This window comes from Phalacrocorax carbo, chromosome 21, assembly GCF_963921805.1.
Source record: "Phalacrocorax carbo chromosome 21, bPhaCar2.1, whole genome shotgun sequence".
Taxonomy (NCBI): Eukaryota; Metazoa; Chordata; class Aves; order Suliformes; family Phalacrocoracidae; genus Phalacrocorax; species Phalacrocorax carbo.
Window position 1 is genome coordinate 1133564 of NC_087533.1, and position 19130 is coordinate 1152693.

At 51.1% G+C, this 19130-nt stretch overlaps 1 protein-coding gene across 2 annotated transcripts in view; it reads right to left on the reverse strand.

Moving 5' to 3' along the window:
* Positions 1 to 19130, reverse strand: part of KIRREL3 (kirre like nephrin family adhesion molecule 3) — a 347109-nt gene that overhangs the window by 48829 nt on the left and 279150 nt on the right. For both annotated transcript variants that reach the window (XM_064470894.1, XM_064470893.1), the window contains exons 5-6: positions 9443 to 9600; positions 5692 to 5842 (exon numbers count right to left, since the gene is read on the reverse strand). In XM_064470894.1, coding sequence (XP_064326964.1) covers positions 5692 to 5842; positions 9443 to 9600 — 309 coding nt within the window. The remainder of the gene's footprint in view (positions 1 to 5691; positions 5843 to 9442; positions 9601 to 19130) is intronic.

The following is a 19130-nucleotide window of genomic DNA, read 5'->3' on the forward strand; positions in this document are numbered from 1 at the left end:
GAAGATGCGGCACGGCATCCCCGTGGCCGCTGCCTGCCAGGCTTCCGAGTCTGGAAAGCAAAGTTTGGTTGTGAGAAAACAACGGCAAAAGCCCTGACATGCCTTAATGCTGTGATATAAAGTTTAGGGCTGTGTAAGACAGGCTTACATCATGAACACTGCTCTTGTCTTGGAGGGTTCAGTAAATAAGACAGAAAGAGGAGCCACGCACGCCATTCGATGTAGCATTTCACTTGAAAAATATTAACGCCGGCTCTGATTCCTGTTTAAGGAAATAAACTTGCCTGCTTTGAAAAGCGCCCACTTAATATCTTGCTGTGTAATGATGATCTTTTGTCTATCCCCTAACTTGAAAGTGGCATTTCTGCTCTTTCATCAGCCTAATAATCTCTGCCAAGTCCTTACTGGTGTCACAGGCCTTTCGGTTCTTGCGACTGGTGCTCGGTTTCTCTTCTCCTTTGTACATGATAAGCATCTAAATGCTTTAGCGGCAAACAAAATTTAGGAGAGAACTGATGAAAGCAAGCAGAAGAGAAAAGGGTGCAACGTTGAGATGAGGAATAAGAATATCCAGAGTTGTTTTAATTTTTAATGAAGTCTGAGAGAGGGTGTTACCCCTCCAGCTTTAGGTTTTAAGGACAGGACCTCATTTGAGGGAAAAAGCAGAAAGAAATGGCCTGTGGAGAGTTTTCCTAGGTGCCTGAAGGACCAGTTGTCCTGTTGGAGACTGCCTTGTGGCTGCGGAGAGGAGCTGATGTCAGCTCATCGATCCAGCCAAGGGGGTCTCCTGTGGGGAGGGTGGGAGTCTGATGCAGCATATGCAAAAATACATCCTAAAATAGGCTGTGCTACGTGTTCATCTCTACCCGCTGCCTCTCTCCTCTTCCTAAATATCTCAGCAACATCCTTCCCAGCTGGAGCACAGGGACAGGCTGCAGCTGAGCAGCATCCCTCCTGCCCAGCAGCTGAGCAGCCGGGGCTGGGGGTCAGCCCTGCTGGTTGGCACCCACCGACGTGGGGGACCTCCCTTAGCATCACATGCAGGTGGGCATCCTGGAGCCCAGCGCTGGGGAAAGGGTCAGCGTTGCAGGGCCGGGGGTGGTGGGAGGGACAGGGCTCAGTGGCCTAGGGACGTAGTTTAGTGCGCCTCAGGGACCTGGTTTAGCGGTGGACTTGGCAGTGCTAGTTTAATGGTTGGGCGCGATGATCTTAAAGGTCTTTTCCAGCCTAAATGATCTGATGATTCTTGATTCACCGCTTGGATGCTGTGAAGCCACAGCTTTAATGCAAGCTCAAGGAGTGCCATTGAGCTTCATAGAGATGGAAGCTTCCCTGCCAGCTTCGCCCTCCACCAGCTGCCTCCACCATACACAAATCAGGGACCTGCTGGAGAGACCTGGCTCTCTGGAAACTGCTGAACGCCTTTGCTCGAGGGTACGGGCTCTAACTGGGCACACCGATGCGAGACCAGCTTGACATCCACCTCCCTTCTGGCTACCACTTTGCCAAGGTAATGGCAATGGGTGAAACCTCAGGTGTGCGAGGAGCTGCGGGAGAAAAAGCGATGAGGCCCGCACAGGCGCGCCAAGGGTTGGCACCGGCAGAGCTGCAGCGGAGGGGAGGAAAGCAGAAAGCCTCTCCGCGTGCCGAGGGAGCAGGACAGCATCCAAAGCAACCCTGCGTTATTCCAGCCTGCCTCTCCCTGCCCGGCGTGGGCTGGGTCGGGAGGAGCCCTTGCGGCAAGGCTGGGGACGAAAGGGGAGCCTCCGAGGTGGCCTCGGCAGTGACCTTGGCTGGGCGGCAGCCTGGGGGAGGCGGGCGAGGGAAGGGCGGCGGGCTGCGGCCCCCCGGCGCGCTGCACTGCCTCCCCCTTCGCCGAGTCCCCACCTCGTTAGGCCCCGTGCTATTTACCCAGCCGGAGCCCCACTTTGTTGCGAGCAAAGCCACCTGCCTTCTTGATGGGAAATTATGTCTGGGAAATTATAGGTATTTTCAATTTACCCTAATCTCATTTTAAAATGTGCAATTCAAATGACAATAAAGATGGGCGCAGTTGGGAATATAAATGAGCTTCCCTAACATAACAGCCCAGAGATATATAGTGGGCTCCTAATTCATTTGCAGGCATCCTGACACTTCCCTATTGTTATACAACAACAGCTAATCACCTTCCTTTGTTAAGTATGAATCACACTTCTCTTTAGTAGCTTCCCCATTGTTTGATGGTTTAGTAGCTGTGCCTACGATTTACAGAGGAGCCTCTTTGTATTAAAATGAGCCCTGCTCCCTCCTGCACTCAAAATAAAAAAAAAAAACCAGATTAAAAAGAAAAAAAAATAGCAAAGGAAATGAATTAAAGACTCTGATCTTGCCTTTCTCAAATGGGATTGGGCTTTCTAATATCACGGTGGCTTCCCCGTGAGGCGGCGGGTGCCATGGATAACGTGGGTTTGTGCGTGCGAGTGTGTTTTGGGTTATTTTAAAGAAAAAAAAAAAAAACACAACCCACCAGACAAATTGTAACTCATCAGAATGTAATTCCACTCGGTTACAATTATAATTCCTGCCTGGCTTCTTGTAATTAATTTGAATGATGGAATCAGATAGAGCTAGCCTACAGGCAGCCGGGAGGAGAGCGTGCATGCAAATGCTCGCACGCCCAGGTACCGCGTCTCCCCGCGAGCACGCTCGCACCGGGGGACCAGCATCGCTCCTCACCAGCCGTGCAGTCCGTGAGGCACACGAGCAAACCCTTCAGCTCCCGCTATTTTAGATTAGCACCTGGGAAATGATCGCTGGGGTCATGGGCTGAGCTCCACGGGCTGCAGGGACCATGCTGGCTCTTGCATTGCTGCCCCTTGGGCATGGGCAGACCCCTCTCCATGCTCGTCTCCCCTCCAGACCTCCAGACAAGCCCTTCCAAACCTCTACCCTGAATCCAAAAGCAGCGTGTGGGCTGAATGAGGAGCAATGAGGAGCTGGAAGCAGGGTGAGATGCCTCTTCAGCTCTGGGCTTTCACACTCCCCAGTGGGAGTAAAATACTCCAGTGCTACAAGGATGAACGCAGCATGAGGTCCTCCAACACTGCGACGTGCGCCTCGGTTTGCTCATCACCCTGGTCCGCAGCCCCTCCACTTTCTCTCTCCTACTCCCACCTCCTGCAGAAAATACAGATGCAGTGAAATCCCTTCTTGCCATGATAAAATGAAATAAAAAAAAAAAGGTGTAAAAATGAGCAACTGCACATGTGTGCGCAGAGGCTTGGAGCAAATGGCTTTGGATAAGCAATAACCCGGCTCCTCCCCGTCCCGGCACGCTGGATGTGCATTTCCGTAGAGCCACTGGGCTCTGGCAGTATAAATAGTTTATGGCATATCAAACTATTCAACATGATTTTAATCCCACTTGTGATGTTCGGCGCATAACTCACAGGAGGCTGACTTTGATGTGGCTGGTGGAACGGAAATCACATTGAACAGATGTTCCAGCTGGAGTCGCTTAGTGTTTCCATTACAGACCCTGCTCTGGGTTTCTTTTTTTTTTCAGTTCCTTCCCCCTCACCCCTTTTTTTTTGTAAGGGAGGGTTTTATGACTCAGCTATTTCATCACTGCTAAAATGGTCAGGAAGTGCTTACATGAGGTTGATGGGAGCCAAACTTCAAGTCTGCATGAGCTGAAAGAGGATATTCTCTCCCACCATACGCATACACGCTGCGTAGGAAATAACCCCCATCCCGGCGTTTCTTTGCTGAGCACGAGCATTTTTGATGCTCTTTTGAGTTGCAAAAGGAAATGAAAGCAGGAGGAGTGATTTACCAGGCTGCTGCTTCCTGGGAGGGATCATTTTTAGTTCCCTGGGATTATTTTGCAAGGCCGTCTCTTTTGAACCGTGCAGCTGGGCAATGTTCGTTATGGTGTGAACGGTGGAGGCAGAGATGTGCAGGCTCCGGGGTGAAATGCAGCAGGTTGCGCCAGGCTGGGGAAAGCTCACCAGCCAAAATCTGCTGCCTACCTCCTTATCCTTGCAGAAGCCACTTCTTTTTTTCCCCCCAAGGTGCTGCTTCTCTGCTAGCTGTTGGGAGAAGACCCATGGGAAGGGCCTCCTCTCATCGCCGCCGTGGTGCCCAAGGGTAGGCAGCCTTTGCAGCCAGCCTTGCACAAGACAGTTCTCCAGGAGAAACGAGTGGTCCAGATAATTTCTGCTTAAGAAAAGTACCTTTAGCCCTTCACAAAGCGAAAGCAGCCAATTGCTTATCAGGTCGGTAGTGAAACCTAATGGACTGGGCAAGCAGCTAGAGCAGGCTCTTGCATCCGGAATGAAATCCATCCCACCGCAGGCTGGTTCATCCATCTTGGTATTTTTCTATCCCTCCATCACCCGTCCGGCAGTGGGAAATTGATATCCTCATTAGACCCCATTAAGACCAACATACTTTGGCTAGCTAGATAGGATATTATTATTTCTTTCACAGCATGAGGCATTTAATAGCTTGGGGTAGAAATTGGTGTACTTTACTGGGTCTTTCTCTTTTCAGAGCGGTTTCCATCAGGCTCAGGGATTCAGCTCACACCTCCTGCCCCACACTGTACAGCACAGTGTAATGATGTCTCCGGCTTTGCGTTGTTTGTGAGAATGCGTGTGCGTCTCCAAGCTATTGTAACTGTTTGCCGGCTGTGAAATAACCCATGCTATTATCTCATTTTATCTGGCCGGTTCTGTCAGGACATGCTATCCAGCGACCCAAGAGCCTGTTAATCTTCCGGCAGCAAAAGCTGGAAGTCTTAAATGGTGAATTTTCTGCTGTGCTTGAGTTTGTTCAGCCAGTTTTAATTGGACTCTGGAAAGCAGCTGGCATGCTAATATTGAACACCCTGCATTTGCAAATTGTTGGTAAATACAGCTGCAGGAATTGTGTGTGCAAATGAAGCCCGGCTGGAGGGAGGTCAGGATGAGCCCGAGAGCAACAGCGATTGCAGAGGAGGAGGGAAGAGATCTGTGAAACGTGAATTTTTGAGGAAGGAAGATGGTGCTTCATGGATTGACAGTAAAGGGTAAATGATGTGGCTCTCGACACACACCTATCCCCATCAGATGGTGATTGACGCTAGCTGTATTTCACAGGAGGGAGACTTCCCAACCATTAGGTGTCTAATATGCTATCTCAGTGGAGAACAATATAAAAAACTTACCGCTGAACAGCTTGTGAGACTGGAAACAAGTTTTTGTACCAAAAATCTTAACGGGCTTTATCTCTGCTACTGGCTGTGTCCAGAGATGCTGCTTTCTCAGCCAAAGACCTTTGGGATCCATCCCTGCTCCCGAGACCCCAGAGGCCTGGATCAGGGCACGCTGTCCGACCACGTGTGATGCCCACCCAGAGCACGGCAGCTGGTGCTGCTTTTGCTCAAAACCATGGCCACAAGATAAAAAAGCTGGGAATCAGCCTGTCCCCGTGGATGTTCATGTCCGTCTGGTGCCCGAGAAAGCTCAAGGGAGATGAGATCTTGTGTCTCTGACTTTACCATACCGATGTACCAGTCAATCCCAGTAAAGGGAAACCCCCAAACCCCAGCATCCCACTCCTGACCGGAGGCAGACCCGTGTGGGCAGCCCTGTGACAGCGAGGGAGACAGCAGAGAGGCTGGGATCACAGAGCACCCAGAGGTAGCTCAGCTGGCCGTGTACTCACGCTGGATATCAATGGTGACAGAGGTCTCTTTCCCACTGGGAATGGCTTTGTTGGTGGCACGGCAAACGATGCTCTCCCCATTCTCAATGTCCGAGGGGGCGATGAAAAGGGTGCTCATGATACTCTCCCTCTTGCCGTCACGGAGAAGCGTCTGTGGGGAGAGAAACAGCGATGAGAAAAGGCAGTTTGCTGCAGGAGAGGGGCCCCTTCCGTGAGCCAAGAGTCATGCCAGGCTCTGCACACACACAGCTAGCCCTCGCTCGTACGAGTTTCTCAGCCAAGCAGCGCGCTCTGCAATAACAGCTCCTCTGGCTGGATTCTGCCAAGAAGCCTTAGGGGAATAGCGCAGACAAATTTCACTGCACTCCCTGGGAATTGGGCACTTAACTCCCATCTGCTTCCCTCCAGCCCTGCTGTGCCTAGACCTGGGAATCACAGCTCCAGCGAGATACGTGTCACCCACCATCCCAGGAAAGAGGGAGCCGGGGGACAGATAGGGCAACCGGCTTTTTTACCCTGCTGTCACCTTCTGCACCTCTGCCAGGCGAGTGCAAAAAGCTGCCTGGGCCCCTTTACATCGCAATGAGTGGTGATGCCGGCTGCCAGCAGCACGGGGCTGAGCCTGGCCATGGGTCTCTGGTTGCTGTGCAATGGTCCGGTTGAGCCCACGGTAAATCGTCACCACGCTGGCTCGCCTCGTGCTAGTGATCACCGTGATGGGGACCTGAGGATGCTGGAGATCTGAAACTTTGAGCCTGGTACAGCAGTGGTTAACCAGCTCTATCTGCTCACCCTTGGCACCTTGTTTCTTCCCCGGTGTATCTCACTTTGACTCCAAGCCATGGTGCCCTGCCGTGCCTTCATCGGCGAGCCCTGGGAGCCCTGCCTCATCAAGCTCTTAATCCTCCTGCAAGTTCTTACAGACCATGGTCACGGCACCCTGTAGCCCTGTCTTTGGTGAACTAAACTGATCGAGCCCTCGGAGGCTCTCAAGATGTGTGGTTTTCAATCTTTTAATCATTCTCTGGGCTTTCCTCTGACCTCTCTCCAGTTTATCAACACCCTCTGGGGACAAGAAATGTTAGAAACACAGCTTTTCATAATAGTGGCAAATGCCCATGGATACACCCATCCCATAACTATGTATTTTGGACCCTGCCGGCAGTTTTTCTCTCTGAGTCTCTATCCTTCAAGTTTCCTCCTCACAACGTAAAACAAGCGCTTTAATGAATTATAAACATACGGTAGCAAGACTAATGCTTTCACCACCTGGGTGCATGTGGGTTTGTGCCTCCATCAGGCACCAGGCAAGGACTGGTGCTGAGAAATTGGCGCCGCAATCAGCCCAGAAGCTGGGGAGAAGCAGGACCCAGACCTATTAGTACATGTTCATCAGGGCCTGTTCATCAGGATTGCACCAACAATCCTTAATTTCCCTGATGGACCTCATCTGGGGCTTATGCTCAAGAGCTCTTCACCCATAGGCTCAGGAGCTGTATTTAAGCTCCAGCTCCAGCTCCAGCTCCAGCTCTGCTAGACCCTGCTGTAGTCACCAAACCTGCTGTACTCTTCTTGTGCTGGTGTTCTGCCTTTGGTGGTAAGGACTCTGCCCTGGGCTTGCTTTGATGTCACCCTGTGTGCCCTTCCCTTATAGGACAGCCCCAATTTGGGGGCTGAGGATGCAGAGGACCTTAAGCCTGTGCAGGACCTTCCCCCCACATGCCCCTGAGCTCTGGGTTAGCCTCCAAACCCTGCAGGATCCTATAATGCCCCCTAAGGCTATAGGGACCAGGGTAAGTATGGGGGTTTTTAGTCAACTGTGGATATTCTGTACTGCTGTGATTGCAGGGGGACATATATTAATCAGTTGGTGGATGGGAAATTTGGAGAAACAAATAAATTATCGCTCAGTATAAATGGTTTCAGGCAATTAGTAACCTGAACAGTGTTTCTTCTTGGTTGACTGGAATATCTGGATCAAATGAAATTTGAGTTGGGTTTTAATTGCACTGAAAAGCAGAAAGAGGAAAACTGAGGAATGAGGGAGACTTGAAAGGAAAACATTTCTTAGACCCTCAAAAATCAAACCTCCCATTCAAAAAATGGCTAAAATTGGCCATTAGTTTTTCTGAAGGGTATTTTCAGTGTTTCACAAGGTTAAGCCAGTCACAAAAATGGTCATGTTTCTTGTGCACGTGTGGGGACTGTGGCGCTTGAGGTGACAAGCTCTGAGGCAGCTGGTGCTGGATGACCGCCCCAGTGCACGCCTGGCCCCCGAGCATCACTCTTCACTGCTTGTGGCAGGGCAGCATTTGTGGAAGGGCCTCCTGAAAACCTCCAGTAAGTCAGGGGAAACTGAGGTTCATCAACACTATCCCTCTGACTGCAGGAAAAGGGAAGATGCTTCTCCCATGCAGAACAGGACTCCCCTTCCAGACCATCCCTGGCAGCTGCTTAAAATGCCATGGAAGTCTCTGTACCGCATGTGAAAAGGAGCTGCAGCCTGGAAGCTCCGCCTCAGAAGAATATTTTTTGTTGGAAATATTTTAAAGAAAAATAAAGGAGGGGCATCCTTTCTTCTCTGATACCCATCACTTGTGGGCCTGAAAGGGAGACGGCTTAAATGTTGGCTCCCCAGGGCCAGGTCTGAGCAGTCTGCAGTGGAGAGGAAGGCTTGGGTTGAACAGAATAAGTTATAAACAACTGCATGTCAATGGCCTGGATTTCAATTAATTCCACTCGATTTGAGAGAGGGAGAGGTCAGTTCTCTCTGGCTTTAATTAGTGCTGCCTCTTGCATTGCGCACAGGGAGAGGGGGCAATTTCCCCCTCTGTTCACACCCATCAGCTCCAAGGAAGCAGCTCAGCTCCAGCTGAGACATCAGCGTGCCCTGCAGAGTGACAGGGAGGAGGAGAGGAGGGTGTTTTGGCTCCTCTGCTTTTCCGAGCACATCGGGATGTTGCTGGAACGAGGCTGGGTGGAGGCTTCACAGTGGTAGCAGACGGTGAAATGTTTATTAAAAGATCTTCAGGAGCTTGAGAGGAATGCCTTTGACTCCTGACTTTGAAGTTTGCTTGCATTACAAATGGCTGTAAACTGACCCATTTTATGTCTCGAATTTTGTTCTTTAAAAATTTTCATTAGAAACGTCAAGTGTTACTGAATCTTTAGCACTTACCAGACATCAGGCATCTATAAAGAGGAGAACATGTGGGGACCCATTCTCAGTACACTGTTGATTGTTCTTTGATGTTTCCCTTTATGACCCAATAAAGGCTTTCTGTTTAAATTAAAAAAATGCCAGCGACCCTGACAATTCTTCATGGAAAATTGCAGTTGGAGGAGGAGAGGCCATATGTCACTGCAACCACCTTTTGATCCAGAGGTTCTGCTACAGCCAAGGCCAGGTCAGTGGTGCTGTGCACAATATTGACACCACACCCGGGTGGGATTTTGGGGGTGGAAGTGGGCCCACCAGGCAATTATAAGCTGCAAGAGGGTACAAAAAGCCAGCCAAATTCAGAGCGGGGCCCATTTAGGTGACAAGTCTGTAGTTTCTCGCTTGCATCCTCCCAGCCTCTCCATGGGGAAGGTTGTATGGGGCGATGCGGGCTGAGAGGCTCAGCTCTGCAGTGCTGAAGGCGCTGCCCTAGATGTTCCGGGGCTGTGTGAAGAGCAGTGCCAGGCCTGGTACGCTTTTCTGAAGCAAGTGAAGAGCACGGCCTTTGTCCCCAGCCCCATCCTGCCTCACCTTGGAGTAGGTGGCTCCATTGATGACTTCTCCTCGTCGCATCCAGATGATGGAGGCTGCTGGCTTGGCGTTGTCTGCATGGCAGGTCAAGTTGAGGGGGTCTCCTGCTCTCAGGCTGATGATGGGCCCCCCCATAATGACAGGATCATCTGGAGGAACTGCAAGGAAATAGCGCAGAGGAGACAATGCCGTTTGCTAGCATTAAACCAACCTTCCTGGAGTTACCTGTGGGGTCTGGGCTGCCAGGTTGGGACTGTGACCTCTCAAACCTCTGCAGCTGGCTTTGCTGGGGCTGCGGCAGCATGCCACCCCAGCTCACCGCATTATAGCTGGCTTGCTTTTTGCAGCTCACATGAAAGCTGTGCCCCAGATTTGAGCTACAACAGCAGAAACTGCCTGAAGTTTTAGAGAGGACACAGGCAGGTGGCTGCCTGACCTTTGCAGTAATGTGAAGGATCAAGCCTGTGGTAGAGAAATCCACCAAGGGCTACTAAATATTTAAAAACACCTCTGGCCCAGGACGTCCCTGAGTTGCAAACTATGGGAGGGTAGAGAGTATTTGAAGGAAATATCCCTGCTTGCCAGCCCTGTTCTTTTATTCCCCCCCAGGCAGCAATACCTGGTTGTTGCTGGACATGGGATATGGGGCTCGGAGGGGCTTTGGTCTGACCCCTGTTCCTCTGATTGCAAATTGGAAGGTAGGTGAGTGTCGTCTGGAGGAGAAGGGCTGGGAGCTGGATTTGGGCTGTTAGCTATTGCACTCGGGTGGGGGGAAACCAGCTTATTATGGGCATCAGCAGTGTGGTTTTCAGAGTGCCTGCCTTTGAAGAGGGCTCCCTTGCCAGCCCTCCACCACGGAGGGATGGAGGAACTCCCTCATCCTGCTTTGATTTCCCTGTTGCTTTCGCTCAGCATCTGTGCTGCTGCCTCACCACACAAAAGGTGGTGAAACTCCTCTCATTCGGTCAGACTCCCTCTCACCACAGTGTGTCTTTTAAGTGTCTCCCTCTGTGAAAGCAGGTTTTGCCAGGGATGTCAAGACGACATTTAAGATCTCAACCTTTGTTTGAAACCACCCCAGCCTGACAGCCTGTGTGAGGCTGCATCCTCATTACAGGATGTGGCTTTGCTGGTATCACTCAGCCCCTGGGCATCTGTTTCTTGTGGAAATAGAGAAGCAGGAGATGAGGGGCACCTGAGCGTGGTCTCTGCTTTTGTGACTAGCTCTTGAAGCCTGGCATCTCTAAACACCCCCAGCACGGTTAATAGATGGGAAATTCAGCCAGAGAGAGGGGCTGCCCTTTCATTCTGCAGAGAGGACCTTTCCTCTCCGCTACCCTGGTTGAGTCTGCTCTAGCCAAGACCTGCTCTGAAGGTGGAGAGGTCGGTACAGCTGTCAGTCTAGCTCTTCCCAACCAGATCCTTTGGGCAACCAAATGCAGGTCTCGCTACAGATAAATATGTTGCCCAGCCACCTCGTGGCCTGTTTCAGGAGCCCTTCGGGCTCAAGCAGCATTGGGAAGCCAGCAAAAATGTGGAGGACACAGTGGAAAAGCATCTCCGTTGCAGCCGCTCTTGCCCAAGCAGAAGAGCTCATGCTAGCAAAGGGTGTAGCAAGAAATTGCTGCTCCACACCCAGCTCAGGAGCGGGTGGCAAAAGCCTCCTACCCTTCAGCGTCCTCACCGAGGGGATGCAGCTGGGGGAAACCTGCCAATTTTCCACCAAAGTGGAGCTGCTTTTGTTACAAGTCAGTGCTGTTTCCCCCTCCCTGAGCTGGCTGGCACCAGGCTGAGCCGTGCAAAGTGAACGTTGAAGTTGGGCTCTGAAAACTCCAAGTACGTCTCTGCTCCTGCTCCCGAGCTGCCCCGGCGTTTTAGCTGGCCGAGAAATATTTAAAAACTCCTCGCTGGCTCCTCTAGTGCTGGGCTGAATTCAGGAGATGGAAAGGGATTATGTTCTCTGACAATTCAAAGGTGGCTGCCTGCATCGGCACAGGATTTGTAGGCAAGGCAGATGTGCTGGTTGCACACAAGGCTGGTCACATACACATCTGCCAAACACTGTGAGTAATGGGATTTTTCAGCTCAGTGGGTGGAATCCAGGGCCGGGAGGGGGGAAGCTTTTCTACATGGATCCAAAATGTACATTTTTTCAGGCTACAAGAGTGGGGGAAAAAAAGAAAAGTGAAAATTTTTGGTTTGGGTTAGTTGAAATGTGTCACTCCCTGCATATGAAAAGGTGAAAAATTCTGCTTAATTCCAATGTTATTTAACAATTAAGGAAGTATTCCTTCCCACTTTTTAAAAAACAACCCCATCACTGGATGAGTTTATACTGTTTTTTAAAAAAACCCAGTGTTTTTCAATAGTTTTTTCCCCCTCACTGAAGCTATTAATTGAATTTGACCTCAGCTTGTGAAATATTGGAAATTCATCATGTGAAGCAGGGAAAAAACCAACCCACAAGCTTTTCTCTGAAGAGCATCTCGGAATTAAGTGAAGGGGCTTTTATGGTGGGTCGTTTAATATTCCTGACTGGAGTCCTGTCCCAGTGGCTGACATCTGAAGGGGTTCTTTTTTAGCAGTCACTGGCTTAACACCACCCCCTCAAAGCAGCCCAGCCCGTCCCTTAGCTGCCCGTGAAACCAGGGGACACAGGACAGGGAATAACCTCGTGATGGAACCACTCGTCTTCCCTGTGCCAGAAAACCTCATTTTCTAACCCACTATTTTGCTTCTGTTTCCCTCTATTCAATTAGCAGCAAGCCTTGATGAGCTGCTTAAGGAGATGAGGAGGAGAGAGAATGGGTCCCGATTACACGTCTTCCCAAGTAAGTGGTTATCATCCCGCAGTTATTCTCACGTAGCCATGAATTATTGATGGTCTCCAGGCTCACTAACCGGGGGATCTGGTTGGGGAGGAGAGGGCCTGATGAATAGGAATCAGCACTGTCTCTCAACAGCTCTAACTTCTGCAAAATGACGGGTGGATGTATTCCTTCCCCAAACTCAAACTCCAGCCTGGGAAAGGAGGAGGAAGAGAAGAATGAAAGATAAAAAGAGAAGAAGAAAGAGGGGGAAAGCAAAAAGCCAGTAGCGTAGAGCCATGATCCATTATTCATCCACTGTGCTCCCAGGATTGGTTATTATTATAAGGCACTGCTATAGAATCCGGTCTCCTAATTTTTAATCACGTAGATGTAGAAGTGCTAGCCTTTCTGATTAATTCAGGGATATAAATAGGAAGAGTTGTTTGGGGTTTGGGGTGGGGGGGGGTTATTCCTGCCAGTAAAGAAAATGGAGTTAACCTTTACATGCCTGGAAAGTTTAAAAAGAGAATGAAAGAGCAGGGATCGGTGATGGCTCAAGCCCACAAGCGCAGGAACAAGCCAGAGGTGGATGACATGCAGCCGCTTATGCGGTGGGAGTCCAGACGGATCACCCCCAAATGGACGTTGCACGGAGAGCTTCTGGGGTGGGAGGTAAAGCGCCCCAGCAGAAGGTCTCCGTTCCTCGCAGTGCACTCAGGACCTCAGCTGGAGAACTGCTCTTTTCTTCACTGCAGGCAAAAATTTCCAAAGAACCGATGACAAGCTTCTCCCCATCAAACCCCTGATTTTGTCAAAACACAGGGCTTGCTGAACGTTGTTAAACCAGCCTTGGACAGGCATTAATCTGTTCTCCGTAGCTGTGGGCTGCTTGGACAAGTACGAGAGCTTGCTGTCTCTGCTCCTTGCCCTTTGGAGTGCTTTGGGAAAAGCCCGTTTTACAGCACATCAGCATAAAGAAACACAAATAAATGTATGTTGCTCTCGGGCTGTGCATTCAGCAACTTCTTATATTATGGCCAGTTAGAGACTTTCCTGTGTACAATCCCGCCCTGCAAGACTTAACTGTATGATTAATCAATGAGACCATGCAGAATTATTCAGCACTGAACAAATACCCCAGGCTAACACCGCAGCTTAGGCTAAGAAATAACACAGATATTTCTAAGTGCTCCCGGCAGCCGGTCAGCTGGACAGCATTGTGGTGAGCAGACAGAGCCTCAATTATTAGCAATATTTATTGAGATACCAGGATCCTCCAGGCAGAAGTCAGCTCCTGGAAGTGGAGAAAGCAAAAAGGCCTCCAGCCACCAGTACTTCGTCCTCATTAAGGCTGATTGTTTTTCTTTTTGTGGCGGGTGGTATCTCCTTGCTGCTGGGTTCGTGTAACAAACCACCTCTTCTTGGGACAGTGTTGAGAGATTCAACCCCAAATGCTCACGGGTGGGGAAGGGCCACCCAGCTCCTGGGCTGGAGAGGCAGAGGATTGCTCGGAGCCATGTGCCTGCCATAATGTTCAGCTGATGTTAGGCTTGGCACAAGTGTCCCCCCCAAGGAACGAGATCTCTTGGGTGAGGCAGCACCAATGCATTGCGCATCTTCCCTGTGGGGTCTGTGAAACTCAAGGCTCTGGGCTCATCTTACATGTGTGTTAAGCAAATAACGGTGACCAGAAGATGCTCTTGGTGATCACAATGTGCTACAAACCTTTGGAAGGTGCTTCCTAGCCCCAAAGCTGAGTCTAAGTTTAGACCAAAAGCATCCCCAGCCCTCCACAGTGGTTTGCTAACTCTACTCGGTGGGCCAGCTGCCTTCCAGCGAGCTGGCGCTCGGTGAGAACATGAGGTCCCACGGAGGTGATGAAACCAAGGTGAACAAGGGTATGTTTGCTCCCATATTTTGTCTCTACAGCAAGGAAAGCGTAGGGAGACAGCCTGGAGGGATTCAGCTGACCCTCTCGTGCAGTAAGGGTGGATCTGGAAGCTGTGCTGTGGTGCGATGAAGTGTTTGTGTATTCCGACATCGCATCGCAGGCTTGTCAAAGAGGCATGTTTGCATCTTGTAGACAAGTCAGGCTTATGAGGGCATCATAGTACACTTGCTCTGGGTGACTATACCCAGGCGCTCCCCTGACCTGCACACAGCTGCTTGCTGGGTGGAAGTTTTTGCAATACAAACCCTGCAGAGAGTGTTTTCCTTTGCAAATCTAATCTCTGCTCCACGCTGGGTATTTTGAGTCCAGGTTTGCTGGCTGGCAAGGTGCTTGTGAAAGAGGCAGGATTTAACCTGCAGCCTCTGTGGTCTCCTTACCTTCCCAAGAAGATCCTGTCCTGCTCCAAAAAGGAGCAGGCACTTGCCCTCTGCAAGCGGTCAGTGTAGCAAGACTGGGGGGGTGTGACTTTGACAATAAGCTCGGTGTTAATGATGTTCAGCAAAATGACGAGTTAATTAGCTGCTGTATCATTTCTGTGCTCCGCTTGGGACCGGCACATCCTCTCCTCTTCTTGGTAGCTGCAGGGAACTGCCTCCTCTTTGAAACCAGTGTCTGCTTTCCCTGCCAGCCTTGGGCGTGCTTTGGGGTTGCTCTGCAAGATGCTCTTGAGATCTTGGGCGGGGGATTTGGCCACACTCATTCACGTTGAACTGGGTTTGGGACAGACACAGAGAAAGGCTGTGGAGCTGATCAAAGGGGACGAGCAGCTTTCCTACCAGGTGAGATCAGAGGAGATTGGCTTGTTTAATTTGGGAAAATGAAGACTGGGAGACTATGACTGGTTGTAGTGAAAGAACTGGGACAAGACAAGGGAAAAAGCAGGAAAATCTGGACACTGGGGAAGAAAGAAGCTTCTCTGTTTCATCAAGTGTCTAGGATGGCTTCCCAAGGGGAGGGAAAAGGCTAGAAAACGTAACTGCTTTTAGGATGGATCTTGCTAGACTGGATAAGAGAATCGCCTTACAGGGATTGTGTTTCTGGCAGTAGCTTTCCAGCAGACTGCCTAGGGTCTCACTGTATTATCAAGCCTGAAGGCTACAAATTGTGAGGGCCTAAACCACTGCAGAGCAGCTTACAGCTACATGAATGTTTAGCTTTTCATTTATCAGGACTTTACACATTTAGGATTCCGATTTCCAGCAGCTCTTCAGAGCTAGGAAGGATATAAACAGGCTCTTAGGTTTTGTCCAACACTTTAAAGGCTGAGATTTTGCTGTGTCTGAGTGTTGTCACGGGTTATATTTTTCAGGGCAAAGCTAACTGGAGACTTATGGCAAATTTGCGGGGTTCGGTGACCTGAGCCCTGGAGGAAACCTAATCCTGGACTGCAACTGCACCTTCCCCTCAACTATCCTGACATGCATCCATTCTGCCTCTCCCTTCCCGGTGCAACTAGGATTGCGGTGCCTTCGCAGAGGAGGAGCTTTGGCAGGTAAGGTAAAGGCGATGATACAGAGCAAGTGGTCTGAGTTTGCAAACAGGGTCAGTCGTGGGGTTGAGAGTCCTGACTCCAACCCATAATATTCCCTCCTCCAAGCACAACCGACCAGATTTTCCTTTGCACCCTACATCTGAAACCTGGAGACCATTTCTGCCTGCAGGCTGCTCAGCAGGGTGAGGTTCAGTTTTCCTGCAAGGAAAACTATCAGCGAAGCTGCCTGTGTCGTCCTTCCCTACGTAAGGCAGCCCGAAGAGATTCAGTCCGTGTTGCACACTGTCAATTTACAGAGGCCACGGTGCTAAAGCTGGCATTGCTTCAAAGTGCCCAGCCTCCACCCCTGTGCTGCCAGCCTCTGGCCCTGCTGAGATTGGCGTGGGATGGAAGGCTGGTTGTTTGGAGGATGCCTACATGACTGGCATCCTTCCTGCATCTCTCCCATGCTGAGCCCTGGCAGGGTCACCCGCTCCGGGAAGGGTGCAGATGAGACGGGGCTCTTGTTTGGCAATTGCATGGTCCCTGCAACATAGACAAGTCCTAAGGAGCTGCCCCCGAGCTTGGCCAGGGAGGGATAGCAAGAGGGGGGATGTTATATCTGGAGGTCCTCTGCCGTCCCTCTGTGTCCAGCCTGATCCTGCTCTGCTGCTGGAGCTCTGCTGCCTCGTTCTTCTTGCTGACCCAGGGGAGCTGAGCCTGGACAGCCTGAAAAATGCAGGGCAGCTGTGGGTGCCCTCGGAAAGGTGCTCGGCTGCTGCCGAGTGAAGAAGGAGAGGAAACAGATGCAGGCAAACAGCACAGCCTGGGGAAAACACGCTAAAAAATAAATCAAAAGAAACAAGGGGAGCAGGGAGAAAAATAGTGATGAAAGTTTAAATAGTGTATCTCTTTCTCAGCCCTATTTGTCTTGTGGCACTTCAGAGCTCGTGCCTGAGCGGGAGGGAGGGAGGGAGGGCTGCCAGCAGTGATGTCTCCTCTACCCCAAGTGGACACACAGCGATGCTGCCCTGGCACCCAAAGCAACCTGCAACCCTGTTTCCCTCCTGTTTCTGCAGCTGCGTGTGATGCAGGGACCCTCCTTGCATTAAGAACTCATGGGAAACAAACGGCTAATATTTCCTAAAACTCTTTTTTTTCCCCCTAATGATTTCTGTCCGTTTCCATCCAGCCACCAAAAGGCCCATATTTTCTAGATTTCTTTGGGTCGGCAGGCTGGATTTCTCCAGTGGAATGGTGTCCTGCTGAAGAATGCTGCAGATCCCTTAAACCCAGAAAAGCTTTGCAGAGTTGGTTTCATTTAATTGCACCAAAGCTCTGCCTGAACTCGCCAGCTCAGCTCTACTTTCCCACTCTCTGCCCAGGAGGGGCTGATCTTCCCCCACCAAATCCCTCTCCAGGTCATGTGGAGGACTATCATTGTCATACTCTTTGTTTTTTCAAGCTGGGGTGGTGGGTTTGGTGCCAGATAGTGCTTCGAATATTTGATTTTCATGTTGGTTTGGAATTAAACCAAACTTTGAAGTTCTGAAATCCTTTGTGAGACCTGGCTCTGGGCAGCATCCATTTTTGGAGAAAACATGAGCAGACCTGACGTAGGATAAGTGAGCATTTGTGTTCTACTAAAAAGCCTTTCATATGAGGCGAAAAAAAGGAAAGTTTTGGCAAACACCTCCAAGCTTTAATAAACAGCCAGATGCTGTGTGCGCAGGCAGACAGGTAGCTGGCTGGGTGTTGATCGTTTACTTGAAATATTCTCTCCACAAAGAGTAAGAAACTTAAAATTTTCTGGTCCAGTTGAAAGGGAAATACAACCCCAGCAAATATATTGTGGCCCGCTGGTGGACAGCGGGTTGATCACAGCCCTTGGGGCCAAGGGGGCCAGCGGTGCCCTGGGGGGCATGAAAAGGAGTGTGGGCAGCAGGGCGAGGGAGGTTCTCCTCCCCCTCTGCTCTGCCCCAGTGAGGCCACATCTGGGGGGCTGTGGCCAGGTCTGGGCCCCCCAGTTCAAGAAGGGCAGGGAACTGCTGGAGCAAGGCCAGCGCAGAGCTGCCAAGGGGATCAGGGGCTGGAGCTTCTCCCTGATGAGGAAAGGCTGAGAGACCTGGGCTTGTTCAGCCTGGAGAAGAGAAGGCTGAGGGGGGGTCTCATCAATGCCTATAAATATCTGAAGGGCGGGTGTCAGGGGGATGGGGCCGGGCTCTTTTCATTAGTGCCCAACGCCAGGCCAAGGGGCCACGGGCACAAGCTGGAACACGGGAAGCTCCACCTGAACATGAGGACAAACCCCTTCCCTGTGCGGGTGCCAGAGCAGGGGCACAGGCTGCCCAGAGAGGCTGTGGGGTCCCTTCCCTGGAGACATTCACCCCCCGCCTGGACGCGGCCCTGTGCCCCTGCTCTGGGGGTGCCTGCTCACGCAGGGGTGGGATGGGGTGATTCCCAGAGGGCCCTTCCAACCCCCGCCAGCCTGGGATTCTGTGTTTGCCAGTTCCTCATTTAATTCTCCCATTCAAGTCGGTGTTTGGATGAATCATGTCAACAGCCACTGCCAAGCCCTGATTTGGGTCCTGAAGTCTTCGGAGGGAGCTGTTTTGCTTTGCTTGCTTCTACTATAAGTTGCCCTGGCTCTCCTTAAACCAAAGGGTATTGCTGATGATTAAGGAGAGAGTCGAACGCGTGACCCATGGCAATCGTGAGTAATGGCTCCAATTCTGCCTGTCAGGGGATGGAGGGAGGTCGGGGTAAAAATTCCCAGATGTGTTGGGAGGGATGGGATAGGAATGGAGGAAAAACGACCTGCGCAACTGGCCTTGTAATAATCAAGTTCATTAATATGATGCCCTGTCGCACACCTACCCCAGCACAGGGGAAACGGAGGCACAGACTATGTGGTCCGTTTAACTGGAGTCACCCTGAATCCCAGGCTTTCCCAGCTGGATCAGCCCCTTGTCCCTGCTCCTGTGCAAGCCCCACCACTCTGCCCAGCTGCCCTGCACAGAGACCTGTGGCAGCCTTACGTTAATCTTGCGCTAACCTCTAACAGCCTTGTGTTAATCTATCTCAGAGCCGACAAACACCGCTCGGCTCGTCAGCCAGCGGGCGTGGGGAAGGAGCAGGGACCTGGGGGATCAAGCACCCAAGCCCCCGGGCACCAGGGAAGAGCCGACTGCAGAAAGGTCCTCCACGCACATCCCTCTTTTTACTGCATCCACAAACCACCACAAATGGAAATAAAAAGGGCTAAAGGAAAAGGCTGTGGTAAAGCCTGTCTCCCCTCAGCTGCAGGACAAGCCTGAACCTTCTCCTGGAAGGGGGGATAGGCAGGAAAATCATTATCTACCCAATGTAGGCCAGCACCCCCTGCCTCCTCCTCCTCCTCCCCCGCCGAGCGCGCGGCTCCTGGGTGCAGACTGACAGATCAGAGAATGCAGGCAA